Genomic DNA, 24,053 nt, shown 5'->3' on the forward strand with positions numbered 1-24,053 from the left:
GTTTCCTTCCTTCATTTCCTTCCTTCCTCCCTTCCTTCCTTCCTTTCTGTCTTTCCACACTTTGATTTTGGTTTAAGGGTAATACTGGCCTTACAAGTTGAGAAATGTTCCCTCCTCTTTTATTTGTGGAAGAGATTTTGTAAAATTGGTGTTAATTCTTTTTTAAAAAGAATTTGGTAGAATCCTCCAAAGAAACCATCTGAGCCTGGAAATTTTTCAGGAGCTTCAAAATTATTATTCAATTTCTTGGGGCGCCTGGGTGGCTTAGTTGGTTAAGCGTCCGACTTTCACTTGGGTCATGATCTCAGGGTTTGTGGGTTAGAGCCCCGCATCGGGCTCTGTGCTGACTGCCAGCTCAGAGCCTGGAGCCTGTTTCAGTCTGTGACTCCCTCTCTCTCTGACCCTCCCCTGCTCTCTCTGTCTCTCTCTCTGTCTCTCTCCTAGAAATAAATGAAACATTAAAAAAAAATTATTATTCAATTTCTTAAAAAGTTACAGTACTAATTCAGATTATCTGTTTCTTGGGTCGAGTTTTGGCCGTGGTTTTTGAAGAATTTTTCCAGTCTTCTAATTTGTCCAGTTTCTGAGTTGTCTATAGTATTCCTTTGTAATTCTGAAGTTGTATTCTTCCTTTATTATCCTTTTAATGACTCCTAGATCCGCAGCGATATTCCTATTTCATTCCTAATATTGGTGATCTGTGTCTTCTTTTTATTTTTGTCATTCTTGATAGAAGCTAATCAATTTTTTATTATTTTTTTAAAAATAGCTTTTGTTTTTTTCTTATTCTATTTTCAATGTCATCAGTTTCTGCTCTTTATTATTTTATTCCTTCTTCTTTGCCTTTTGTTCAATCTTATTTTTCTAGTTTCTTCAAGCAGGAATTTAGATTATTGATTAGAGATTTCAGTTCTATGTATTTTTAAATTTGCTTTGAGATATACTCATGAATTATTTGGAGTAGGTTAATTTCCAAGTGTTCATAGAATTTCCCGTTGTCTCTGGCCAAGGAACACATCTGGTAGGACTTCGATTTAAATTTCTTGAGGTTTTGGGGGTGCCTGGGTGGCTCAGTCGGCTGAGCAATTGATTTGATTTCTGCTAGGTTAGGATCCCAGGGTGGTGGGATTGAACCCCATGTTGGGCTCTGTGCTAAGCATAGAGCCTGCTAGAGATTCTCTCTCCCCGCCTCTGTCACTCTCCCCAGCTCACACTCTGTAAAATAAAAATAAATTTGTTGAGGTTTCATGGCCCAGGATATGGACTATCTTGGTCCATGTTCCATGGGTGCATAGAAAAAACATGTATTCCATTGCTGGTGGAATGTTCAACAGACGTATGGTAAGTCTAGTTGGTTTATTATGCTGTCTAAGTCTGTTCAGAGTTTAGCTAAACTACTCCATGGTACTGCTGCCTCAGCATCCATTCTATTTGGCCAAATGGCCTATAGTGACCTAAACTGACACTAGCCCCTCTTTCTTACAAGTGCATGCGCTAGATAGCAGCCCACAGAGTCACAAGCAAATGTAAGTTCCTGAGGTGACTTCCCCCAAAGCCCCTGTGATCAACTGTCTCCCCTGCCTCCCCGTACCTGTGTGCCTTATGCTCCCCTAGGATAAGATCTCTGGGGATCTTTTAGTTAGAGTTGACCAATCTGGACTTAGCCCAGGAACCCTAAAGCGGTTTATTCCTGAACCCTATTGTTTGCCATGAACCCTATCAACAGCACATGCCCCTGGTTATCTCGTTTTGTCTGAACTGTGCCTTGAACTTTCTGTGAGGCCCCTCAAGACAGGCCAGGTACTTCCTCCTGCACCTGTGAATAGTAAACATCTCTATTTCAGTTCACCTTGTTGTGGATTGTTGAATGACAGCTCATGATCTGATCTAAGTGTCAATTTGACACGTTTATCTCCTTATTTTACTTCTAACTGTTCCATTCTGTATTGAAAGTGGGGCTGTGAAGACTTCAACTATTACTGTTGTCTATTTCTCCTTTTAATTCTGCCAGTTTTTACTTCGTCTATTTTGAGGCGCTTTTGCTCGGTGCATACTCATGTAGCACTGTTCTGTGTAATCGGTATGCAGCATCTCTCCCCGCCCCTGATCATTTTCTTTGCTCTTTGTTTGATACCCGTAAAGAAACCCCGTTCTCTTTTGGGTGGCACTTGGATGATCTTTTTCCATCCTTTCACTTTTTACCTAGTTATTTTGTTATATGACTATATTGAAGTGAGTTTCTTACAGCATATGATAGGGTCATTTAAGAATCCTAATAGTCTGTGTCTAACAGCATTGTCATTTACATTTTTAACGTAGTTCATCGATCTGTCTGAAAAATCTACTGTCTTATTTTGTTTGTCGTTTTGTTCCTGTTTTCTCCGATCTTGCCACTTTTAGATTTGAACATTTCTCAGTATTCCATTTTAATTTACCTATTGTGTTTTTGTATATATCTCTACATAATTTTTAGTGGTTGCTCTAGATTATAACATACGTATTTAATTTCGCAGTCTCTTTAGAATCAGTATTCTACCACTTCAAATAAATGTAGGAATCACATATAACCTTCCCCTCCTCCCTTTATGTTGTGGTTGTCTTATGTACTTACTGCATCTTAACATGCCGGACACACTATCAGACAGTATGATAATTTTTGCTTTCAACAGTCACATATATGTTAAAGGTCTCAAAAAAAAAAAAAAAGACCTATTTTTTTAAATCATTTCTGTTGTTCTTCCTTCATCCTTGATGTCCCAAATTTCCTGCTGTCATCTGTTCTGTTCCATCTGAAGAACTTCCTTCAGCAATTCTTCTAAGGCAGGTATGCCAGCAATAAATTCTCTTCATTTTTCCTCATCTGAAATGTTTCTATTTCACTTCATTCCCGGCCGGGTAATGAATTTCAGCTGACTCTTCTTTTCTCTCAGCCCTTTAAAAAGTTGTGATGCTTCTGTTTGGCTTCCATGGCTTATGGTGAGAAATCCACCGCCATTTAAAATGCTGTTTTTTAGTTGGTTTTGGGGGGCTTTCATTTTTTTAGCAGTTTGATTATGATGTGTCTGAGCTAGGATTTTTTTGGACTTTTATGGAGAATTTTTTATAAAGCTGCTACCTTCACCTCCATCATCTTGGCATCTTTTGACTGCCTTTTCCAAGCAAGTTGAAATGTTGTTGATTCTTAGCATGTCAGGTAACTTTGGGTTCTGAACATTATGTTTGAGACTCTTGCACCTTGTCTAAGTCCCATAGAGAAGGCTAATCTTTTTTTCAAAGCAGGCAAACAACCCAGTTGGGTTCAGGCCATAAGTACCAACCAGCCTTTTGTGGGCTGTGGTTTCAACATCAGTTCCATTTTCAAAGGCTTTGCAGTCACATTCAGATATGTTCCTGTATGGCCCACTTGTGGCCCACAGGACTTGCATTATGATCTGTCCTTGAGTTTAGTTCTCAAAGTCTTTGGTATGTTTAGGATGAGATACACATGTACAGCTCAGGAGTGAGGCTGGGAGTTCATAAATATCTTTAAAGGTTTGCTTCCCAGAGCTCCTCCGTCTCCAGGATCTCCCTGGTGTGCTCTGATTTTCTGGGGCTCCCCTTTTTGGTCTTCTAGCAGGAAAGTTGGGGATCTAGTTACCCTGCAGTGCCTTGTCCTTCCCACAACTGTCCCCATAGCTGTGGCCAAGCAAAGTCGGGGGGCAGGGAGAAACATAAGCAGCAGGGTTTACCTCACTTCCTGGGACTACAGCCCCTCTAACTGGAGGAGGGTTACCCTCTGTCAGAGCTGGAGGAGTCTGAGGGTCCTTCCTGACAGTGCTGTTGCCGCCACAACCATGGTGAGGTTGCTTGGTGGCCGGGGCATGAAAAGAAGAAAGAAAAAGAAAGGAAACTGGGAAATTTCCCCAATTCTGAGTGTAAGACAAATTCTCTTTCCTGCGACTTGAGCCAGAACCAGAGGACTTCTCCCAGACCTCTCTCATTTAAGCTTTGGTGTCTACTTCTGGATTTTGGCTCCTTGAGTCCTGAGAGATTGGAAGATGAAGAGAAGACTCATTATTGGTTCAGTGGAACTTCAAATTCTGGTCTTCTTCAATCTGCCTACTACTTACTTCTCAAAGTCCTTAAATAGCTGTTCCATGCATTCTGTCCAGGTTTTATAGCTGTATTCGGTGAGAGAGACAGGTGGAGTGTGCTTACTTCATATTACCTGGAATTACCTATTTCAAGATTTTCAAGCATACTCAATTTTAGGTGTTGTATTTAGTTTACATTTAGCATTTATTTTAGGTTTTGCCCTGAGTGTTAACAGCAGAAGCAGTCTTAGAAATTTTCAATTGCAAACAGGTTTTAAGAGTGCAAGAAAGTATGGTTGATAGATTCATATTAGCCATCAAAGTCTTGTTGAATATCTTCAATATTCCTTACATAAGCTTTCCTGGGAATATGTGAATATAACTTACCAGTTATCACCACATGTAGCGGCTTTATTAAGGGTCTGTGATACCGCAATACTGGTTAGACTATCTCTGTGGTCACAAGCCTGAAATATCTCTTGACCAATCTCTCGTATATGAGTGGAGATGACCACAAAAATACCATGTGAAAAGCCAATCATGATGTAGCCATCACCATACCTATAGCAACAAAGGCAACAATACATTAAAAGGATGATTAACTATCATTCACAATACAGTAAATAAGCAAGTGCCTTAAAACTAAAGAACTACAGAATCAAGTTTATCAAGGGCCAGAAAACATGCTAGGTAGTTTCACATATTTAATTTTTTTTAATATTTATTTTTGAGAGAGAGAGAGAGAGCGCAGGATGAGAGGGACAGAGAGAGAAGGAGACACAGAATCCAAAGCAGGCTCCAGGCTCTGAGCTGTCAGCACAGAGCCCAGTGTGGAGCTCGAACTCACAAACCATGAGATCACGATCTGAGCCAAAGTCAGCCGCTTAACTGACTGAGCCACCCAGGTGCCCCAAGTTTCGCATATTAAATCATAGTTTACAATCCAGAAAATGTCATATATAGAAATAAAAATGCTAAGGGCAAAAATGAAATATAATTAGTAAGGAAAAACACACGGATATCTCAAGCTTTTTGTACATACCAGCTATAGCAGACAATGTTACCATAGCGCTGCTGAAATTCCAGATCAATTGGACTATCTGGTTCATTCAGATTATAAAGAAACAAAGTTTTCTTGCCAACCACCACACTGATCTGCCAGAAAAGAGTAAGAGATCATGCAAATGAATTACTCAGCACTTCGTGAAGACCAAAAAGGAAATTCAAATAGCTGAATCTAAATTATACAAACAATGAGCCAGGTTTACATTAGATGTTATAACTGTTAAGATAACGATGTGACTTTAAAAAATATGTTGTACTAATATATAGTCTGAGAAGGGTCCCTGGCTTTGTACATATCCAACATACCCTTTGAGAAGTACATTAAAATAGCTGGGTGGGTTAATTTTCTTAAATTCTCTGTACCTCTCATTAGAGCTCTGTGCAATACAGGACTGCAGGTCTGACAGAGTTCCACTGAAACCGAATTAATATTCGGAGTACAGAGAGTCTTCCATCCTAAGAGGACATCTGAGCCACACTGTGTGGATAATTGAACTAAATTTTTTATATCATCACTCTTTCCATCACCTGCAGGTCACTGGTCAACGTGGCTAGACTAGTGTCCCTCCGTTACTCACACGAGTCAATATTTAATTGTAATATTCAGTGGAGGGCTTAACTGTGTGAGGGAGGGGAAAGAATGTATTACTTATTTGGGCCCATTAAGAGTGACGGATTTATATAAAAAGAGAAGCACTTTGACATCTTTCCTTGATTCTATCAATTATAAGTCACTCAACTGAATAGCTTTTTAAGAAATGGGATCATTTCATTTAAATATATTTATATTAATTGTTAAAATATCTGGATTTCAGAATATTAAATGTGGCAAGGAAAATGCACCGAAGCTATTAACAAAATAAAAAGTACAATTTCCAGAGCTCTGGTCACCATCTCTAATAGAGTGAAAATTTAAAAAATCATAGAAATCAAGACGTCTATTTGTGAAGGCACCTCCCCGTTTTTGCAACCACATGAATAGGAAGAGCAACGCCCACTGCATCAGGAAGACGTCCTCATTTGCTGTGATACGAGGTAGCTAGTTGCTGCCGGCAGCAGCAAATGCAACTTACATGCCTAAGAGACTGGAGCCTACCCTGATTTAATAAATGACAGACCATAATTTATTTATCACTATACACTCTGAAGCATCCTAGAAAAGGAGAAAAAAAAGAAAAGAAAAGAAAAGGAAAAGAAGAGAATATATTCTACAAAATTATCAAAATAACTTGGGCATGGATTTGACTTAGAATTCTTAAAAAAATTTCTTTTGATGTTTATTTTTGAAGAAGACAAAGAGAGAGCGCGTGCATGCACACACACAAACGGGGGAGGGGCAGAGAGAGGAGACACAGAATCCGAAGCAGGCTCCAGGCTCTGATCTGTCAGCACAGGGCCCAACGCCAGGCTCAAAACTATGAACTGTGAGATCATGACCTGAGCTGAAGTTGGACACTTAACTGACTGAGCCACCCAGGTGCCCCGGCTTAGAGCTCTTACTGTGTTTTCAGCAGCAGGCATTCGGTCGTCAGTCTTCATCATAGAAAACTGCATGTTGCTAGGCTCTGATCTCACTGGTGTCTGCAGTGACAGAAATATTATCACTGTGAATAAATGCAACACTTAAATTCATCCTGAATATTAATAAAACAGGTAACTTGCTTTCACTTCTGTTATACCTGAAAATCCCACTATGATAAACATCTAGAAATTCTGAGTGGAACAGAACACATATCTTATTAAATAGATACATTAAGCCTGCAAGAAGGTAAGGAAAATTTCCAGGGATAACAAGCCAAGATCAAACCTATCCCAAACCGAAGTATGTATGGAAATGAATGCCGCAGCTATCCAGAGAAGTTGGTAAGGAGACAATAAAGAAGCCCACTTGATTTGGGCTGAGCTTTGAGTCAGAAGAAATGATGAAAACATTCTTTTTCAAGTCAAACTTTCCTTCCTATCCTCATTATGATGTGAAACTCAGATTTATACTTTGAGTGGTCTAGAAACTCCTTGCAGTGTTTGTCAAAAGTAAATCCAAAGCCTCTTCCAAAGCTACAAAAAAAATTTCCACAGACAAGCTCTGCTGAAGATGCGCTCACAATTCAATATGAGAAAAACAAAACAGAAAAACAATGAGCTAAAGTCAGCAGATCTAAAAATAAAAGAATTATCAGAGAGAGATCATAAAATAGTGCTTTAATGACTAAATACATAGAAAGACTCATAAGTATGACAAGAGACTTTTTGAGAGAGAGAAAGAGAGAACAAGAGATAGGGGAGAGGAGTAGAGGGAGAAGGAGAGAATCATAAGCAGACTCCAATGCTCAGCTCTGTAGAGCTTGACACAGGGCTTGATCCCATGACTCTGGGATCATGACCTGAGCAAAAATAGTCAGACGCTCATCCAACTGAGCCACCCAGGCACCTCGACAAGACTTAAAAAAAAAAAAAAAGTCCTGACAGATTTTTAAGAGAACGACAAAGTACTTTTCTTCCTTAATTTAAAGTACACTTGACCCTTGAATAACATGGAGGTCAGGTAGCCAAGCCCCTGCACAGTTGAAAATTTGCACATAATGTTGATTCCCCCAAAGCTTAACTACTAATAGCCTACTGTTGACTGGAAGGCTTCTTGATAACATAAACACTCGATTAATACATGTCTTGTATATTATGTATGTTAAATACTATATTCTTACAATAAAGTAAGCTGGAGAAAAGAAAATGTTATTAAGAAAGTCATGGGGTGCCTGGGTGGCTCAGTCGGTTGAGCATCTGGCCCTTGATTTTGGCTCAGGTCATGATCTCAGCGTGTGGGATTGAGACTCGTGTCGGGCTCCATGCTCAGCATGGAGCTTGCTTGAGATTCTCTCTCTCTCCCTCTGCCCCTCTCTCCCATTCACTTTCCCTCTTTCTAAAAAAAAAAAAAAAAAGAAAAAAGAAAAGAAAGTCCTAAGAGAAAATGTATTTATGGTACTGCACTATATTTCTTGAAAAAAAATCCACATATAAGTAAATCTGCACAGTTCAAACCGATGTTGTTGAGGGATCAATTGTATACTTGACATGCAATATTCTATTAGTTTCAGGTGAACATCACAGTAGTTCAAGATTTATATTTATATACGTTACAAAATTATCCCTGTGATAAGTCTAATTACTATCTCACCATACAAAATTATTGCAATATTACTGACTATATTCCCTATGCTGTATATTATACCTCCATGACTTAATTATTTTGTAAATGGAAATTTGTACCTCTTAATCCTATTAGTGCCTACTTTGCTCTAAAGTACTTACTAAAAATATAAAGTAGAATCATTAAAATAAAAACTCAAATTTGACCAAATTTGAAGAAAGAGTAAGTGAACTGATTTGAGTAAATTATCCAGAAGTTGTAGAGTGACAAAAAGATATGAAAGAGAGTTAAAGAGATAGAAGGTCTGACATATGTCTAACTGACACTCCAAAGGACAGAATAGAAAGGGCAAGAGGTAATACCCAAAGAGATAATGACTAAGAATTTTCTAGAATTGATGAAAGACAGCAATCTTCAGATTCAAGAAATAAGACAAGTCCTTAGTAGGATAAATAAAAATAAATCCACACTAGTAACACTGGATCTGCAGAATAGTAACATCAAAAAATTCAGAGAAAATGCCAAGTAAAGCAATGCTTTTAGTGTATGCTTTCTTACCACATGACAACTTAAGTAGTATGTCTAATTCTGGAAGTATATATCTTAAAGATCAGAAATGGGAAATGTATGTAAATAATGGCTGAATGTAGTGACTTCCTGGAATGCTATGTAACAAAATATTATAAGATCATGTCTTGATTCAGTGTTGATGGCTGATATGGATACAAGAGTGTGGAGCTAAAGCATTTGAACTGCATTATCTTTCATTCTAATTCAAAAGGGTACCAAAATAGAATGATCAAAATTTTAGGTTTCTAGAAAATGTTTTTTACACTAGTTAATCTTTCTTAAGAACCACTTTAATCATGCTATGGTTCTGCTCAACATGGTTGAGTTACTTCTGCTTAACTTTCAGAGCTTTCCAGATACAAGAACCAACTTTCTTCGACCTTATTTTCTATAAATTTTTAATCTAAGCCCATATCTTCAGTCAAGCCAATCTTGAACAAGCCATGAACAAGCTACAAGTTTTTCCTCTTACCTTTGTTTGTGCTGCTTTGTGTGGGTTGAATGACAGACTACTAAATGTCTTATCCACTAAAACAAGTTTCAGAGGGGCACACGATCAGTTATCGACAGAGACTAAATTTGTAGCTTCCCTGGCAGCAGTGTGGTGTGACTATATGATTAGGTTCTAGTGATATGAATGGAAATAATGCATCTTCCAGACTAGGTCCTTTAAATATTTCTTGGGCTCCACTTCTCTTTCTCCTTTCCTTTGGGTGGAAATACAGATGTGGTGCGGTTATCTATGCATATGAGGACAAAACATCTTAGCAACTAGCAGAGCAGTAAGATGGAAGGAACTTGGGACTACATACAGCTTTGTGAAGCAGAGATGCAGAGATGCTTTGCCTGCCTCTCTCTGTGATATGAGAAAGAGGAAAAACCATCCAAACTACCATATTCTTAGAGACCTTGTAATTTTGGATCTCTCTGTTACAAGTTTATCCTATACCTTGACTGATTTAGATCATCTGTCTTTTAAAGATTCATAATTCAACTTCCCTTGATCTCCTCCATCTCACATATAAGTGTAAGCTATGCCACAAAACTGGCAATCACATAAGGCTGTGTTTTATCGTAATTAGTTCTGTCTTTTTGAGAGTAGGGGCCTATGGTTGGCAGCTTCTAAGATGATCCACAATGATCCCCACCTCCAGGTTTCTTTGTGTAATCCCCAACCCCTCTGAGTGTGGGCTGGACCTAGGGACTCATTTCTACATAACAGAATATGGCAAAAATGATTTTCAGATCAGGTTATTTATTAAGAGATTGTGGCTTAAGTTTCAAATGGCTGCTCACAATCTCTTACCACCTGCTATGTTGTGAGGCACTCTATGCAGACATCCATGTGGCAAGGTAATTAGGCAGGTTTATAATCAATGGCCAGAGAGGAACTGAGGCCCTGAGCCTAACAACCTGTAAGGAATTGAACTCTTGTCAGCAACCATGTGATTGAGCTAGAAACAGATTTTTCCCCAGTCAAGCCTTCAGATGAGACTCCAACCTCGACCAAGAAAGTGCAGCCTTTTAAGACATTAATGCAGCTAGATGCACCTGCATTGCTCATCCACAAAAACTACAGAACAATAAATGTATATTGTTTTAAACTGCTAGCTTTTGGGGGTAATTTGTTACATAGCAATAGGGAACTAATATAGGGCCATATTTCATATTTCTTTTAAAGTACATAGCACAGTGCCATACACCTAGTGGGTATTTAAAGAATTTGCTAGTTAATATTGCTCCAGCAATACTAAATCATAAGCCAAGTGGTCCAAAGTATAATTTACCCACTACTGAGATTACATAGTAGCTATAATACAAATTCCCATAAGGAGGAGTCACTGAAGAGCTAATCAATTGGGAAATTTGTTTTTGTTTTTTTTTTAATATTTTTATTTATTTCTAGGGAAGAGAGAGAGAGAGACAGCATGAGCAGGGGAGGGTCAGAGAGAGAGGGAGATACAGACTCTGAAATAGTCTCCAGGCTCTGAGCTGGCAGTCAGCACAGAGCCCGACACGGGGCTCGAACCCAGAACCGCGAGATCATGACCTAAGCGAAAGTCGGACGCTTAACCGACTAAGCCACCCAGGCGCCCCATCAGTTGGGAAATTTGAACAGCAGTAAACTTTAATCCTAAAGTTAAATTGAAAATTTAATTAGGGTTAGTTTGGAAGCAATGTAACATATCACTTAAAGTTAAATTAACATATCAGGCAGACCAGAATCCAAGTCTAGTTACTCACATTTACATTATAAACATACATATATAAAGTAAGAGTTATCTCAGAAATATAGAGACACACTATAATCACAGAGCTGATAATCCATGCTAGCCCTCGATAAGGGAAAATGTACAAAGGAAAATATTCGGCTAAAGTCATCCTATGAAGAAAAGGGTATTACTACATAGAAAGAAAAGTTTTTGTTGTTTAGAATATGACGTTATTGCATATACATCTCACAGAGATTAAAAAAGTTTTTAATGTCTATTTATTTTTGAGACAGACTGAGAATGAGTGGGGGAGGGGCAGAGAGAGGAGGAGACACAGAATTGGAAGCAGGCTCCAGGCGCTGAGCTGTCAGCACAGAGCTCAGTGCGGGGCTCAAACCCACGAACCATGAGATCATGACCTGAGCCGAAGTTGGACGCTTAACCACCTGAGCCACCCAGGCGCCCCTCACATAGAGATTTAAAAATTATATAGATTAGCTTGGTAGACAAACTTCATTTCAGGGAAAAATCTGAATATACTGGACCAAGAATGTTACTGTATTACCTGTCTTATCGTGTCACCTTCCTGATTGCTAACTGTAATCATTTTATCTTCACCACCTAAAGCAAGCAGATTTTCTGCATTCCAACATCCACATGTGATTTTCTTAGTATGTTTTCCTGAAAAAGAGATGATTTTTGTACAAACACATGGGTTGCTCAAAAAAATTAAAAGATCTGTGATGTCTAATCTGAACATTTAAGTAATATGACATGGATATTAAACAAAGAATGTTAAATCTCATCAAAGCAGCTAGTGTCTAAGCAACCTTATTTAGAAGTTTATTATCAAGTTACAAACCAATATAATAGCATAGAAAAACAATATTATTTTTTTTTTACTTTTTATGTGGGTATTCTGCTGCTTGACAAGTTTGTTTGCTTACCTTATAACTAACCCTGGAACAATGAGAGGCAAATCCCAAGGACTTCAAGTTATCTTTACTACACTCGGCTTTACAGTGTGGTAGACCCTTGGTATAAACAGATTCAACATTCACAGTTTTGACTATTCATGTAAAATTAGAGAACATAAGACCTTTGATAATACTGACGTGTAAATCTGAATGTGCCCTGGTAAGATGGGTTAAGAACTGAGTCACTTAACTAACTAGTAACTGATATTAAATAGAACCACTACATATCAGCAAACTTTTTGTTGAGGAATCCAGCCAGTGCAAAAACTCTTATCTGGGGAGGAGGAGGAGGGAGGATTACATACTTGACACTGTGGGCATTTTTTTGAAAGTCCTAGCATAAATCCTTGCGTCTCAAGATTAATTCTACAATGAGAAATAGAACAGTTAAGTATACATATTCTGGAGCCAGACTGCCCAGATTTGAAACTCGGCTCCACCACTTACTGTAAGCTATTTAACATTTCTGTGCCTTAGTCGCATACCCATAAATTGGGGATAATAGTAGGGCCAGTCTCACAGAGCTGAGGATTAAATGAGTTCAAGCACTTAGAAGAATGTCAGGCATATAGAAAGTGCTATATAAGTTTAGCTATTTTAGCTGCTTTTGAAAGCACAGACCACACTAATTTCATTCTTTCTACCCCTTGCAGAACTTAATACAGTACCTGTGCAGGAAGTATGTTCTAAGTAAGTAGTTATTAAGTGAGGACAATCTGAGGCAGGAGTGTGCCAGGTGTGTTAGAGGCTCAGCAAGGAGGACAGTGCGGCTGGAGCAGAGGAAGTGAGAAGAGTATGTGATGAAATCAGAGAGTTTGCAAGCACCAGGTCACGCAGGTCTTGGATGGCCGTTGTGAGGACTCTGGCTTTGCCTCTGGGTCAGATGGAGAGCCATTGGAAAGGTCTGAGCAGAAGGCTCACTCTGGCCCCTAGGTTGAGAATATTCCATTGTGGGGCAAGAGCTGAGGCAGGCCAACCAGTTAAGAGATTGCAGAAATTCAGTGGAAGATGTTTGAGTGGAACAGTGGAACAGGAGAGGTGGTGAGAAGAGGCTGGATTCTGGAGATACCTGAAGATACAGCCTATAAGATTTTCTGGCAAATTAGATCTGGAGGGTATGAGAAAGAGGAAGAGTCAGGGATGATGCTAAGAGTTAGCCAGAAGGTCTAAAAGGATGGGATGTCACCAATGGTGAGAGGGACAGTTGTGGGTCCAAAGGGGTTTGAAGATATTAAATTTGAAGTATTTATTAGATATCTCAACAGAGATGTTGAGTAAGCAGTTGGATATAGGAGTCTACAGATTGGAGATAAATATGGGAGAGGTCAGGACACAGATCGCATTGCCAATCAGGAGGCCCAGAGCACAGAAGTGAAGGGAGCGTTCAGAGAAGACACAGAGATGTAGGAGAGTTTACTGATTATAGATTAAGGGACTTGGGTGGTACAGTGGAATTGGGCCCAGAGCATTAGGAAGGAAAAAGGAGTGCATGAAGAGAGATGGGAAAATGTCAAAGACAAACTCCTTTCTATACCCCAGAAAGGGAGAAGAAAGTCTCTCCCTCCTCCTTCCTGTATACCTCAAGGCCTCTTTGCTTGCAGTGCTCAGAACTCACGGTGGCCCTAACATCAAGAACAGTTAACATGTTTTGTCTGCCCACTTAAAGTGTTCTGGGCACTTTCCACGTACTGACTTACATAATTAATATTGACTCACATATACTCTACTATGGTAACTGGGTTCTGAACCATGTTATTGGGAGACTTGCAATTTTTAATTAAACCGTGGTAAATGAACTTCATGTATATAAGAACCAGGCAATGTGAAAACTGCCTGTATCTAGTCTTGTTGAGGAAACAAATCAGTGTGAGATGAAATAAGGTAACAGATTTTAGTTACTGTGAAATGCTGACAGATCATGCTACCTGTAGTAGAAAGGCTTGGATGTGGGAAAGTGAGTTATTTAAAAGGAAAGAAGGCAGTCACAAATCATAGCCAACTCTGAGAGAGGCAGCTATTATACATTTAGCTAAAGATATATTTTTATCCTGAATCTCTTTAGGCTCATTTTGCACAGTTAGTAAACGACTGAGAACAGACTCAATATTCATATCAAATACAAAGATCACATATACAATCATGAACATATGAGAAATACCTCACACAAAATAATCATGCTTTGATGAATTATTTTCTTATATATCAACTGTCAAAATTTTGGGAGCCTGTAAGTTAATTGGTAGGATATTCCTACAGATGAATTGGGATATAAAAAAATGCCTAACTGAAGTCAAATAGACAATTTATATGGTGAAAACTGGTTTTTGTAACTCAAAATAGTTTAGTTTTTCAAAATGGATCAGTGACATTACCTTTTGGCTGGAGATTAAAAATATTAATATTAAAGGGAGACAAAAAAACTGAAATAATTAAATTGTGTCATTAATTGAAAGGCACTTTCTCAAGTATTCTTCGGGCACTCTTATCTCCAGGGTTTAACTTCTTCCTTGGCAGTAAATTATAATTCTTCTGGCCACCTGGGTATAATTAAGCTTACTAGTTTCACCATTCACCAGCATGATGTTACAATAATTAAGAATAGATCTGTTTCTTCTTGGGTATTCAGAGGGCAGATGCTAAGTGACCAGAGACTGTGGGAATCAAAGAGCCTGAACCAAGAATGTCAAACAAGGAACGAACAGCCTCTAGTCATATACCCTGAGGCGAATGTAACTCGGTGCCTACGTTCGCTAACTTAGTGTTTGGAGAGAGTAAGAGGTCAGAATTAATATCTAGTTATATTCTTGCCAGTCACCAAACGTCTTAGTCCATCTACTAATGTGTTGATATGAACATGAGCTAGTCCATGTCCACAGTTCTCAATCTGGGTGAGAAAGGGACAAATGGAAGCCACCCTATTAATGTCCCGGTGTCCAAAGGCACAGGTTGACCTTAGAGCGACCATTCTATGTAGCCTGGGTAATTCTTAGGAGAGAAGGAAGGATCCTGAAGTTTAGCTAGATATAAGGCCTGACCAGGGAGCTTCACTACTACACAATTTCCCTTGCAATATCAGAAAAATCTAAGGCAGTAAAATATTACATTTATGTAAAGCATCTCAGGTATTTAGCAGTGTTTCCAGCTATAACCTACCCAGCACAGGAATCTTTCGAGATGTCTGACGATTATAAATAAGCAAATTTCCTTTAACAGTTCCAACGGCCAGGAAACTTCCAATTTTTGACCAAAGAAGGAAAGACATTTGATCCCTATAACATTAAGATATAAATTACTAAAAAAAATTCACAATCATAACCTCCGAATCGATCTTTTAAAAAGTACTTCATGAGTAATTTTAATATCTATTTAGAAGCTGAAGTGCAAAATCACAACTTAATGCTTTAGAACAAAAACGAAGTGCTAAAGATATTTTGGAGATGCTAGAAGATGATCTTATAGTCAGACCTACAAATTCAGTGCAGACCTATGAATACGTAATAATTAAAAACATAAGTCATGATGGAAACTCAAATTTCATTAAGATGACACATGATGAGATGGTCTAATTAGTCTAATGATAGTTGTAAATGTGGTAAAAATCTTAACGGGTGATGACACCTCATGCCTTCAAAAAAGCAGGTCCAATAACATGATGTATTAAACTGAAAACATTGAAATTCATCACTTAATATATTTTCCAACCCTGTCACTTTTTAAAGTTTTTAAATTCCAATTAGTTAACCACAGTATGATATTAGTTTCAGGTGTGCAACATACTGAATCAACACTTGAATACATCACTCAGTGCTCATCATAACAACTGTACTCCTTAATCCCTATCACGTATTTTATGCATCCTGTGAGGCACCTCCCCTCTGGTAACCATCCATTTGTTCTCTATAGTTAAGAGTTTGTTTCTTGGTTTGCCTCTCTCTCTTTTCTTGTTTTGCTTGTTTTGTTTCTTAAATTCCACATATGAGTGAAATAATATGGTATTTGTCTTCCACTGACTTGTTTTACTTAGCATTATATTCTCTAGCTCCATCAATGTCATTGCAAATGACAAGACTTCATCCTTTTTTATGGCTGAGTAATATTCCATTGTGTTTATGTACATACATACATACCACATCTTCTTCATCCACTTGTCAATGGATGGAATTTAACACTGTTTCCATAATTGGGCTATTGTAGATAATGTTGCTATAAACATCGAGGTGAACATATCCCTTTGATTTAGTGCTTTTATATTCTTTGGGTAAATACCTAGAGTAGTATGATTGAAGGATCAGACGTAGTTCTAATTTTAACTTTTTGAGAACCCTGCATACGATTTTCCACAGTGGCTATACCAGTTTGCATTCCCACCAAGAGTTCCCATTTTTCCACATCCTCACCAACACCCAGTTTTTATTTTAGCCATTCTGACAGGTATGAGTTGACATGTCATTGTAGTTTTGATTTGCATTTCCCTGATGATGAGTTATGTTGAACATCTTTTCATGTGTCTATTGGCCATCTGTATGTCTTCTGTCCATTTTAATTGGATTATTTCTTTGTTAGGTGTTAGGTTTTATAAGTGCTTTGTATATTTTGGATATTAACCCTTTATTGGAAGTCATTTGCAAATATCTTCTTCCATTCTAGAGGTTGCCTTTAGTTTTGTTGTCTGTTTCTTTCACTGTGCAGAAGTTTTTATTTTAATGCAGTCCCAAGAGTTTATTTTGTATTTTGTTTCCCTACCTTTAGGAGACATCAAGAAAGAAGTTGCAGGGTGCCTGGATGGGTCAGGTGGTGAAGCACTGACTCTTTTTTTTTTAATAAATAATTTTTTAAATTAATTTATTTATTATTGAGGGGGGGGGAGAGAGAGAGAGAGAGAGAGAGAGAGGGGGGGGGGGGGNACTTAACTGACCAAGTTATCCAGGCACCTCTAAGCGTCCAACTCTTAATTTAGGCTCAGGTCATGATATCACAGTTGTGAGACTGAGCACCATGTTGGGCTCTGTGCTGGGCGTGGAACCTGCTTGAGATTCTCTCTCTCCTTTTCCCTCTGCCCCTCCCCCATGTCACTTGCTCACTCTCACTCTCTTAAATAATAATTTAAAAAGTTGCAACAGCAGATGTCAAAGAAATTACTGCCTGTGCTGTCTTCTAGGATGCTTATGCTTTCAAGTCTCACATTTAGATCTTTAATCAATTTTGAATTTAGTTTTGCATATGTTTATAAGAAAGTTGTCAAGTTTCATTCTCTTGCACGTAGCTATCCAAGTTTTCCCAACACTATTTGTTGAAGAGACTGTCTTTTTCCCACTGTACATTTTCCCCTGCTTTGTTAAAGATTAATTATATAATTGTGGGTTCATTTCTGGGCTTTCAATTCTGTTCCATTGATCTATGTGTATTTTTTGTGCCAGTACCATACTGTTTTGATTACTATAGTTTCATAGTATAACTTGTAGTCTAGAATTGTGATGCCACCAGCTTTGCTTTTTCAAGGCTGTTTTGGCTATTCAGGATCTCTTGTGGTTCCATATAAATTTTAGGATTTTTCATTCTAGCTCTGTGAAAAATGCTGCTGGTATTTTGATACAGATTGCGTTAAAGGTGTAGATTGCTTTGGATAGTACAGACATTTTAACAATATTTTTTCTTCCAATTCATGAGCATGGAATGTTTTTCCATTTCTTTGTGTCATTTTCAATGTCTTTTGTAAGTGTTCTATAGTTTTCAGAGTATAGGTCTTTCTTTCCTGAGGTTTATTCTCAGGTATCTAGGGTTTTGGTGCAATTATAAATGAGACTGATTCCTTAATATTTCTTTCTACTGCTTTGTTATTGGTGTACAGAAATATGACAGATTTCTGTACAGTGATTTTGTATCTGGCAACTTTACTGAATTTGCGTGTCAGTTCTAGCAATTTTTTGGTGTAGTCTTTTAGGTTTTTTATGTATAGTACCTTGTCATCTGCAAATAATGGAACTTTTGCTCTTTCTCTATTGATTTCGATGCATTTTATTTCTTTTTGTTGTCTGATTTCTGTGACTAGGACTTCCAGTACTATGTTGAATCAAAGTGCTGAGAATAGGGACTCCTGTGTGGGTCAGTCAGTTAAGCGTCCAACTTCAGCTCAGGTCATGATCTCATGGTTCATGGGTTTGAGCCCTGCATTGGGCTCTGTGCTGATAGCTCAGAGCCTAGAGCCTTTTTCGGATTCTGTTTCTCCCTCTCTCTCTGCCCCTTCTCTACTCAAGCTCTCTCTCTCTCTGTCCCTCAAAATAAATAAACACTGAAAAAATGTAAGAAGAAGTGGTGAGAGTGTACATCCTTGTCCTGTTCCTGACTTCAGGGGAAAGGTGCTCAGTTTTTCCCCACAGAAGGGGACGTTAGCTGTGGGTTTTTCACATATGGCCTTTATTACGTTGAGGTATGTTTCCTGTAACCCTACTTTGTTGACGGTTTTTATCATAAGTGGATGTTGTTCTTTATCAAATGCTTTTTCTGCATTGATTGAAACAACCATACGGTTCTTATCCTTTCTCTTATTGATGTGATGTATCAAATTGATTGATTTGCAAATACTACCCTTGCCACCCAGGAACAGTTTGATCATGGTGAATGACTTTTTTAATGTATTGTTGAATTCAGTTAGCTAGTATTTTATTGAGAATTTTTGCAGCCATGTTCATCAGGTTTTGGTGGATAGACTCCACTAAAAAAAGAGAACTATAGGCCAATATCCTGGCCTCATAGAATGAACTCAGAAGTTTTCCTTCCTTTTCTGCTTTTTTAAAAATAATTTGAGAAGACTAGGCAAAAAGTCCTCTCTAAACGTTTTGTAGAATTTGCCTGTGAAGCTTGGACTTTTGTTGGTTGGCAATTTTTAAATTACAGATTCAATTTCTTTGCTGGTTATCAGTCTGTTCAAGTTTTCTATTTCATCCTATTTCAGTTTTGGTAATTTATAGTTTCTAACAATTTATTTAAAAAAATTTTTTTAATGTTTTATTTGAGAGAGAGAGACAGCATGAGTGCGGGGATGGGGGAGGGTAATCAGAGAGAGAGGGAGACACAGAATCTGAAACAGGCTCCAGAAACTGAGCTAGCTGTCAGCACAGAGCCCAAAGCAGGGCTTGAACCCATGAACAGGGAGATCATGACTTGAGCCGAAGTTGGATGCTTAACCGACTGAGCCCCCCAGGTGCCCCAGTTTTTTTTTTTTTTTTCCAAATAGTTTATTTTCAAATTAGTTTCCACATAACACCCAGTGCTCATCCCCACGAGTGCCCTCCTCCATGCCCATCCCCCCTCCCCCCCACATCCATCAGTCCTCAGTTTTTGTCAGCATTCAAGAGTCTCTCATGGTTTGCCTCTCTCCCTTTCTCCCACCATTTCCCCCCTTCTTCTCCCCCATGGTCCTCCGTTAAGTTCCTCCTAATCCTCCTATACGTGCAAACATATGATATTTGTCCTTCTCTGCCTGACTTATTTTGCTCAGCATAACACCCTCAAGGTCCATCCATGTTGCTACACATGGCCAGATTTCATTGTTTCTCATTGCCATGTAGTATTCCATGGTATAGATAAACCACATCTTCTTGATCCATTCGTCCCTTGATGGACACTTAGGCTCTTTCCGTGTTTTAGCTATTGTGGAGAGTGCTGCTATGAACATTGGGGTCCATGTGCTCCTATGCCTCAGCATTTCTGTATCCCTTGGGTAAATTCCTAGCAGTGCTATTGCTGGGTCATAGGGGAGTTCTATTGTTAGTTTCCTGAGGACCCTCCACACTGTTTTCCAGAGGGGAGGTGCCCCAGTTTCTAACAATTGAACCATTTCTTCTAGCTTGTCCAATTTGTTGGCATATAGTTTTTCATAATATTCTCTTATAGTTGTTTGTATTTCTGTGGTGTCAGTTATTATTTCCCCTCTTCTATTTGTGATTTTACTTGAGTCCTTTCTCTTTTTCATAATTTTGGGTGAAGGTTTATAAATTTTATTGATTTTTCTCACAGAATCGGCTCCTGCTTTCATTGATTTGTTACATTGGGGTTTTTTTTTTTAGTTTCTATATCATTTATTTCTGCTCTGTTGTTTTTTTTTTCTTTTTACTGGCTTTAGGCTTCATTTATTGTTCTTTTTCTAGCTTCCTTTAGGTGTAATGTTAGGTTATTTAAGATTTTTCTTGCTTCTTGAGGTACACCTGTATTGTTGTATACTTTCATCTTTTGCTGTATCCCCAAAGTTTTGGACCATTATGTTTTCATTTTCATTTGTTTCCATGTGCTTTTTAATTTCATCATTTCTTGACTGACTCATTTATTATTTAGTAGCATGTTATTTCACCTCCATGTATTTGTTGTCTTTCCAAATTTTTTTCTTGTGTTGACTTCAAGTTTCACAGCACAGTGGTCAGAAAAGGTGCATGGTAAGACTTCAGTCTTCTTGTATATGTTGAGGCCTGTTTTGTGACCTAATATATGATCTATTCAGGAGAATGTTCCATGTGCACTCAAAAGAGTATGTATTCCACTATTTTAGGATAGAATATTCTAAATATATCTGTTAAGTCCTTCTGGTCATTCAAAGCCCTTATTTCCTTTCTGATTTTTTGTTTAGATGATCTGTCCATTGGGGTGCCTGGGTGGTTCAGTTGTTTGAGCATCTGACTTCAGCTCAGGTCATGATCTTACAGCTCATGGGTTTGGGCCCCCTATCAGACTCTGCACTGGCAGAACCCTCTCGGACTCTCTGTCTTCCTTTCTCTCTACCCGTCTCCCACATTAAAAAATTTTTTTCTGATGATCCATTGATGTAAGTGTGGTATTAAATTCCCCTATTACTGATTAGTTCCTTTATGTTTGTTATTGTTTTATATATTTGTGTGCTCTCATTGTTGGGTGCATAAATATTTACAATTGTTAAATCTTATTGGATTGTCCCCTTTATTATTATATAGTGTCCTTCTTTGTCTCTTGTTACAGTCTTTGTTTTAAAGTCCAGTTTGCCTAACCAACAGAATGGGAAAGGATAGTTGCAAATGACATATCAGATAAAGGGTTAATATCCAGAATCTATAAGGAACTCAAACTACACGCCCAAAAAACAAACAACGCAGTGAAGAAATGGGCAGAAGATATGAACAGACACTTCTCCAAAGAGGACATCCAGATGGCCAACGGACACATGAAACGATGCTCAGCATCCCTCCTCATCAGGGAAATACAAATCAAAACCACACTGAGATACCACCTCACGCCAGTCAGAGTGGCTAAAATGAGCAAATCAGAGAACTCTAGATGCTGGCGAGGATGTGGAGAAACGGGCACCCTCCTACACTGTTGGTGGGAATGTAAACTGGTACAGCCCCTCTGGAAAACAGTGTGGAGGTTCCTCAGGAAACTAACAATAGAACTCCCCTATGACCCAGCAATAGCACTGCTAGGAATTTACCCAAGGGATACAGAAATGCTGATGCATAGGAGCACATGTACCCCAATGTTCATAGCAGCACTCTCCACAATAGCTAAAACATGGAAAGAGCCTAAGTGTCCATCAACAGATGAATGGATCAAGAAGATGTGGTTTATCTATACCATGGAATACTACATGGCAATGAGAAACAATGAAATCTGGCCATGTGTAGCAACATGGATGGACCTTGAGGGTGTTATGCTGAGCGAAATAAGTCAGGCAGAGAAGGACAAATATCATATGTTTGCATGTATAGGAGGATTAGGAGGAACTTAACGGAGGAACAAGGGGGAGAAGAAGGGCAGAAATGGTGGGGGAAAGGGAGAGAGGACACTTGTGGGGATGAGCACTGAGTGTTATGTGGAAACTAATTTGACAATAAACTATTTGTAATAAATAAATAAATAAATAAAGTCCAGTTTGCCTAGAGGCACCTGGATGGCTCAGTTGGTTAAGCACCCAACTTCAGCTCAGGTCATGATCTCGTGATTCCAGAATTCAAGCCCTGTGTCAGGCTCTGTGCTGAGAGCTCAGACCCTGGAGTCTGCTTCGTTCTATATCTCCCTCTCTCTGCCCCTCTGCCATTCACACTCTGTCTCTATTTCTCAAAAATAAACATTAAAAAAATTAAAAATAAATAAAACGTAGTTATTTTGCTGTAAGTTTTGCTACTCTTTCTTTTGACATCCATTTGCATAAGTGTTGCAGTCTGCAGGTGTGTTTAGGTCTAAAATGAGTCTCTTGACCACAGCATATTGATGGGTCTTGCTTTTTATCCATTCTGACATCCTATGTCTGTTTTTCTTAATGCTTTTTTTTTTAATGTTTTATTTATTTCTAGGAGAGAGAGAGAGAGAGAGACAGCGTGAGCAGGGGAGGGTCAGAGAGAGAGGGAGTCACATACTCTGAAACAGGCTCCAGGCTCTGAGCTGGCAGTCAGCACAGAGCCCGACGCGGGGCTCGAACCCACGAACCGCGAGATCATGACCTAAGCGAAAGCCGGACGCTCAACCGACTAAGCCACCCAGGCGCCCCTTTTCTTAATGTTTGAGAGTGTGTACACATGCAAGCAGAGGAGGGGCAGAGAGGAAGAGAAGAATCCCAAGCAGGCTCCATGCTGTTAGCATAGAGGCTGATGTGGGGCTTGATCCCACAAACTGTGAGATCATGACTTGAGCCAAAATCAAGAGTTGGATGCTTACCTGACTGAGCTACCCAGGCATCCCAAGACATCCTATGTCTTTTGATTAGAGCATTTAGTCCATTTACATTCATAGTAATTTTTGATAGTTGTGTTATTTATTACCATTTTATTACTTGTTTTGTGGTTGTTTCTGGAGATTTTCTCTGATTCTTTCTTGTCTTTCCCTCTTTCATGTTTTGCTGATTTTCTTTAGTGATATATTTGGATTTCTTTATTCTTTGCATGCTTATTAGTGGTATTTGATATACTGTTACCATTAGGTTTGTATAAAACCTCTTTTGCAAGTAACAGTCTATATTCAGTTGATGGTTGATTAAATTTGAACCCATTCTTTTCTCCTCTCCTCCCCAAGTTTTAGGTATATGCTATTATATTTTGTATCCTTTTTTTGTGAGTTCCTCGACTGATTTTTTTTTTTACAGAAATACTCATTTTTACTACTTTTGTGTTTCCTGCCTTTATACTCCACCCTTGGTTTCTCCTTTACATTCAAAGAGTCCTTTTAATATTTCTCACTGGGTTGGTTTAGTTGTTATAAACTCCTTTAGTTTTGTTTGGGAAATTCTTTATCTCTCCTTCTATTTTAAAAGATAGACTTGCTGGACAGAGTATTCTCAGCTGCAGATTTTTCTTGTTCAGCACTTTTTGAAAATTTTTTAAATGTTTATTTTTGAGAGAGACAGAGTGCAAGTGGGGGGAGGGCTTAAAGAGAGGGAGACACAGAATCCAAAGCAGAATCTGAGCTGTCAGCACACAGCCTGATGTGGGGCTTGAATTCCTGAACTGCAAGATCATGAGCTGGGCGGAGGACGCTTAGCTGATGGAGCCGCCCAGGCACCCCTCCTGTTCAGCACTTTGAAGATATCATGCACTGCCTTGTAGCTTGCCAAATTTCTGTTGAAAAATCTTCTGCTAGCCTTATGGGTTTTTCCTTGCAAGTTAAGGGCTTCTTTGGTCTTGCTGCTTTTTATGTTTTTATCATTATATTTTGCAATTTAATTACAGTATGTCTTGGAGTAGGCCTGTTTTGGTTGGTTTTGATGGGAGTTCTCTGTGCCTCCTGGATCTAAATGTCTGTTTCCTTCCCTAGATTAGGCAAGTTTTCAGCTATTTTTTTCTTCAAATACATATTTTGTCCCCTTCTGTCTCTTTTCTTCTTCTGGGACTACTATTATGGGAATGTTATTACATCTGATGGAGTCACTAAGCTCCCTAAGTCTATTATCATGTTGTACAATTCTTTCTTTTGTTCAGCTTCATTACTTTCCATTCCTTTGTCTTCTAGGTCGTTAATTTGTCCCTCTGGGTCTTCCAGCCTGCTGTTCATTGCA

General features: G+C 38.6%; 1 protein-coding gene across 1 annotated transcript in view; it reads right to left on the reverse strand.

Moving 5' to 3' along the window:
- The window catches only part of WDR19 (WD repeat domain 19), a 105,518-nt gene that overhangs the window by 72,019 nt on the left and 9,446 nt on the right, over positions 1-24,053 (reverse strand). Inside the window, exons 5-9 of the mRNA XM_077758930.1 lie at positions 15,197-15,312; positions 11,632-11,747; positions 6,639-6,719; positions 5,116-5,228; positions 4,461-4,634 (exon numbers count right to left, since the gene is read on the reverse strand). Of these exons, the coding sequence (XP_077615056.1) occupies positions 4,461-4,634; positions 5,116-5,228; positions 6,639-6,719; positions 11,632-11,747; positions 15,197-15,312 (600 nt within the window). The remainder of the gene's footprint in view (positions 1-4,460; positions 4,635-5,115; positions 5,229-6,638; positions 6,720-11,631; positions 11,748-15,196; positions 15,313-24,053) is intronic.

This window comes from Crocuta crocuta, unplaced genomic scaffold (assembly GCF_008692635.1).
Source record: "Crocuta crocuta isolate KB4526 unplaced genomic scaffold, BGI_CrCroc_1.0 scaffold223, whole genome shotgun sequence".
Lineage (NCBI taxonomy): Eukaryota > Metazoa > Chordata > Mammalia > Carnivora > Hyaenidae > Crocuta > Crocuta crocuta.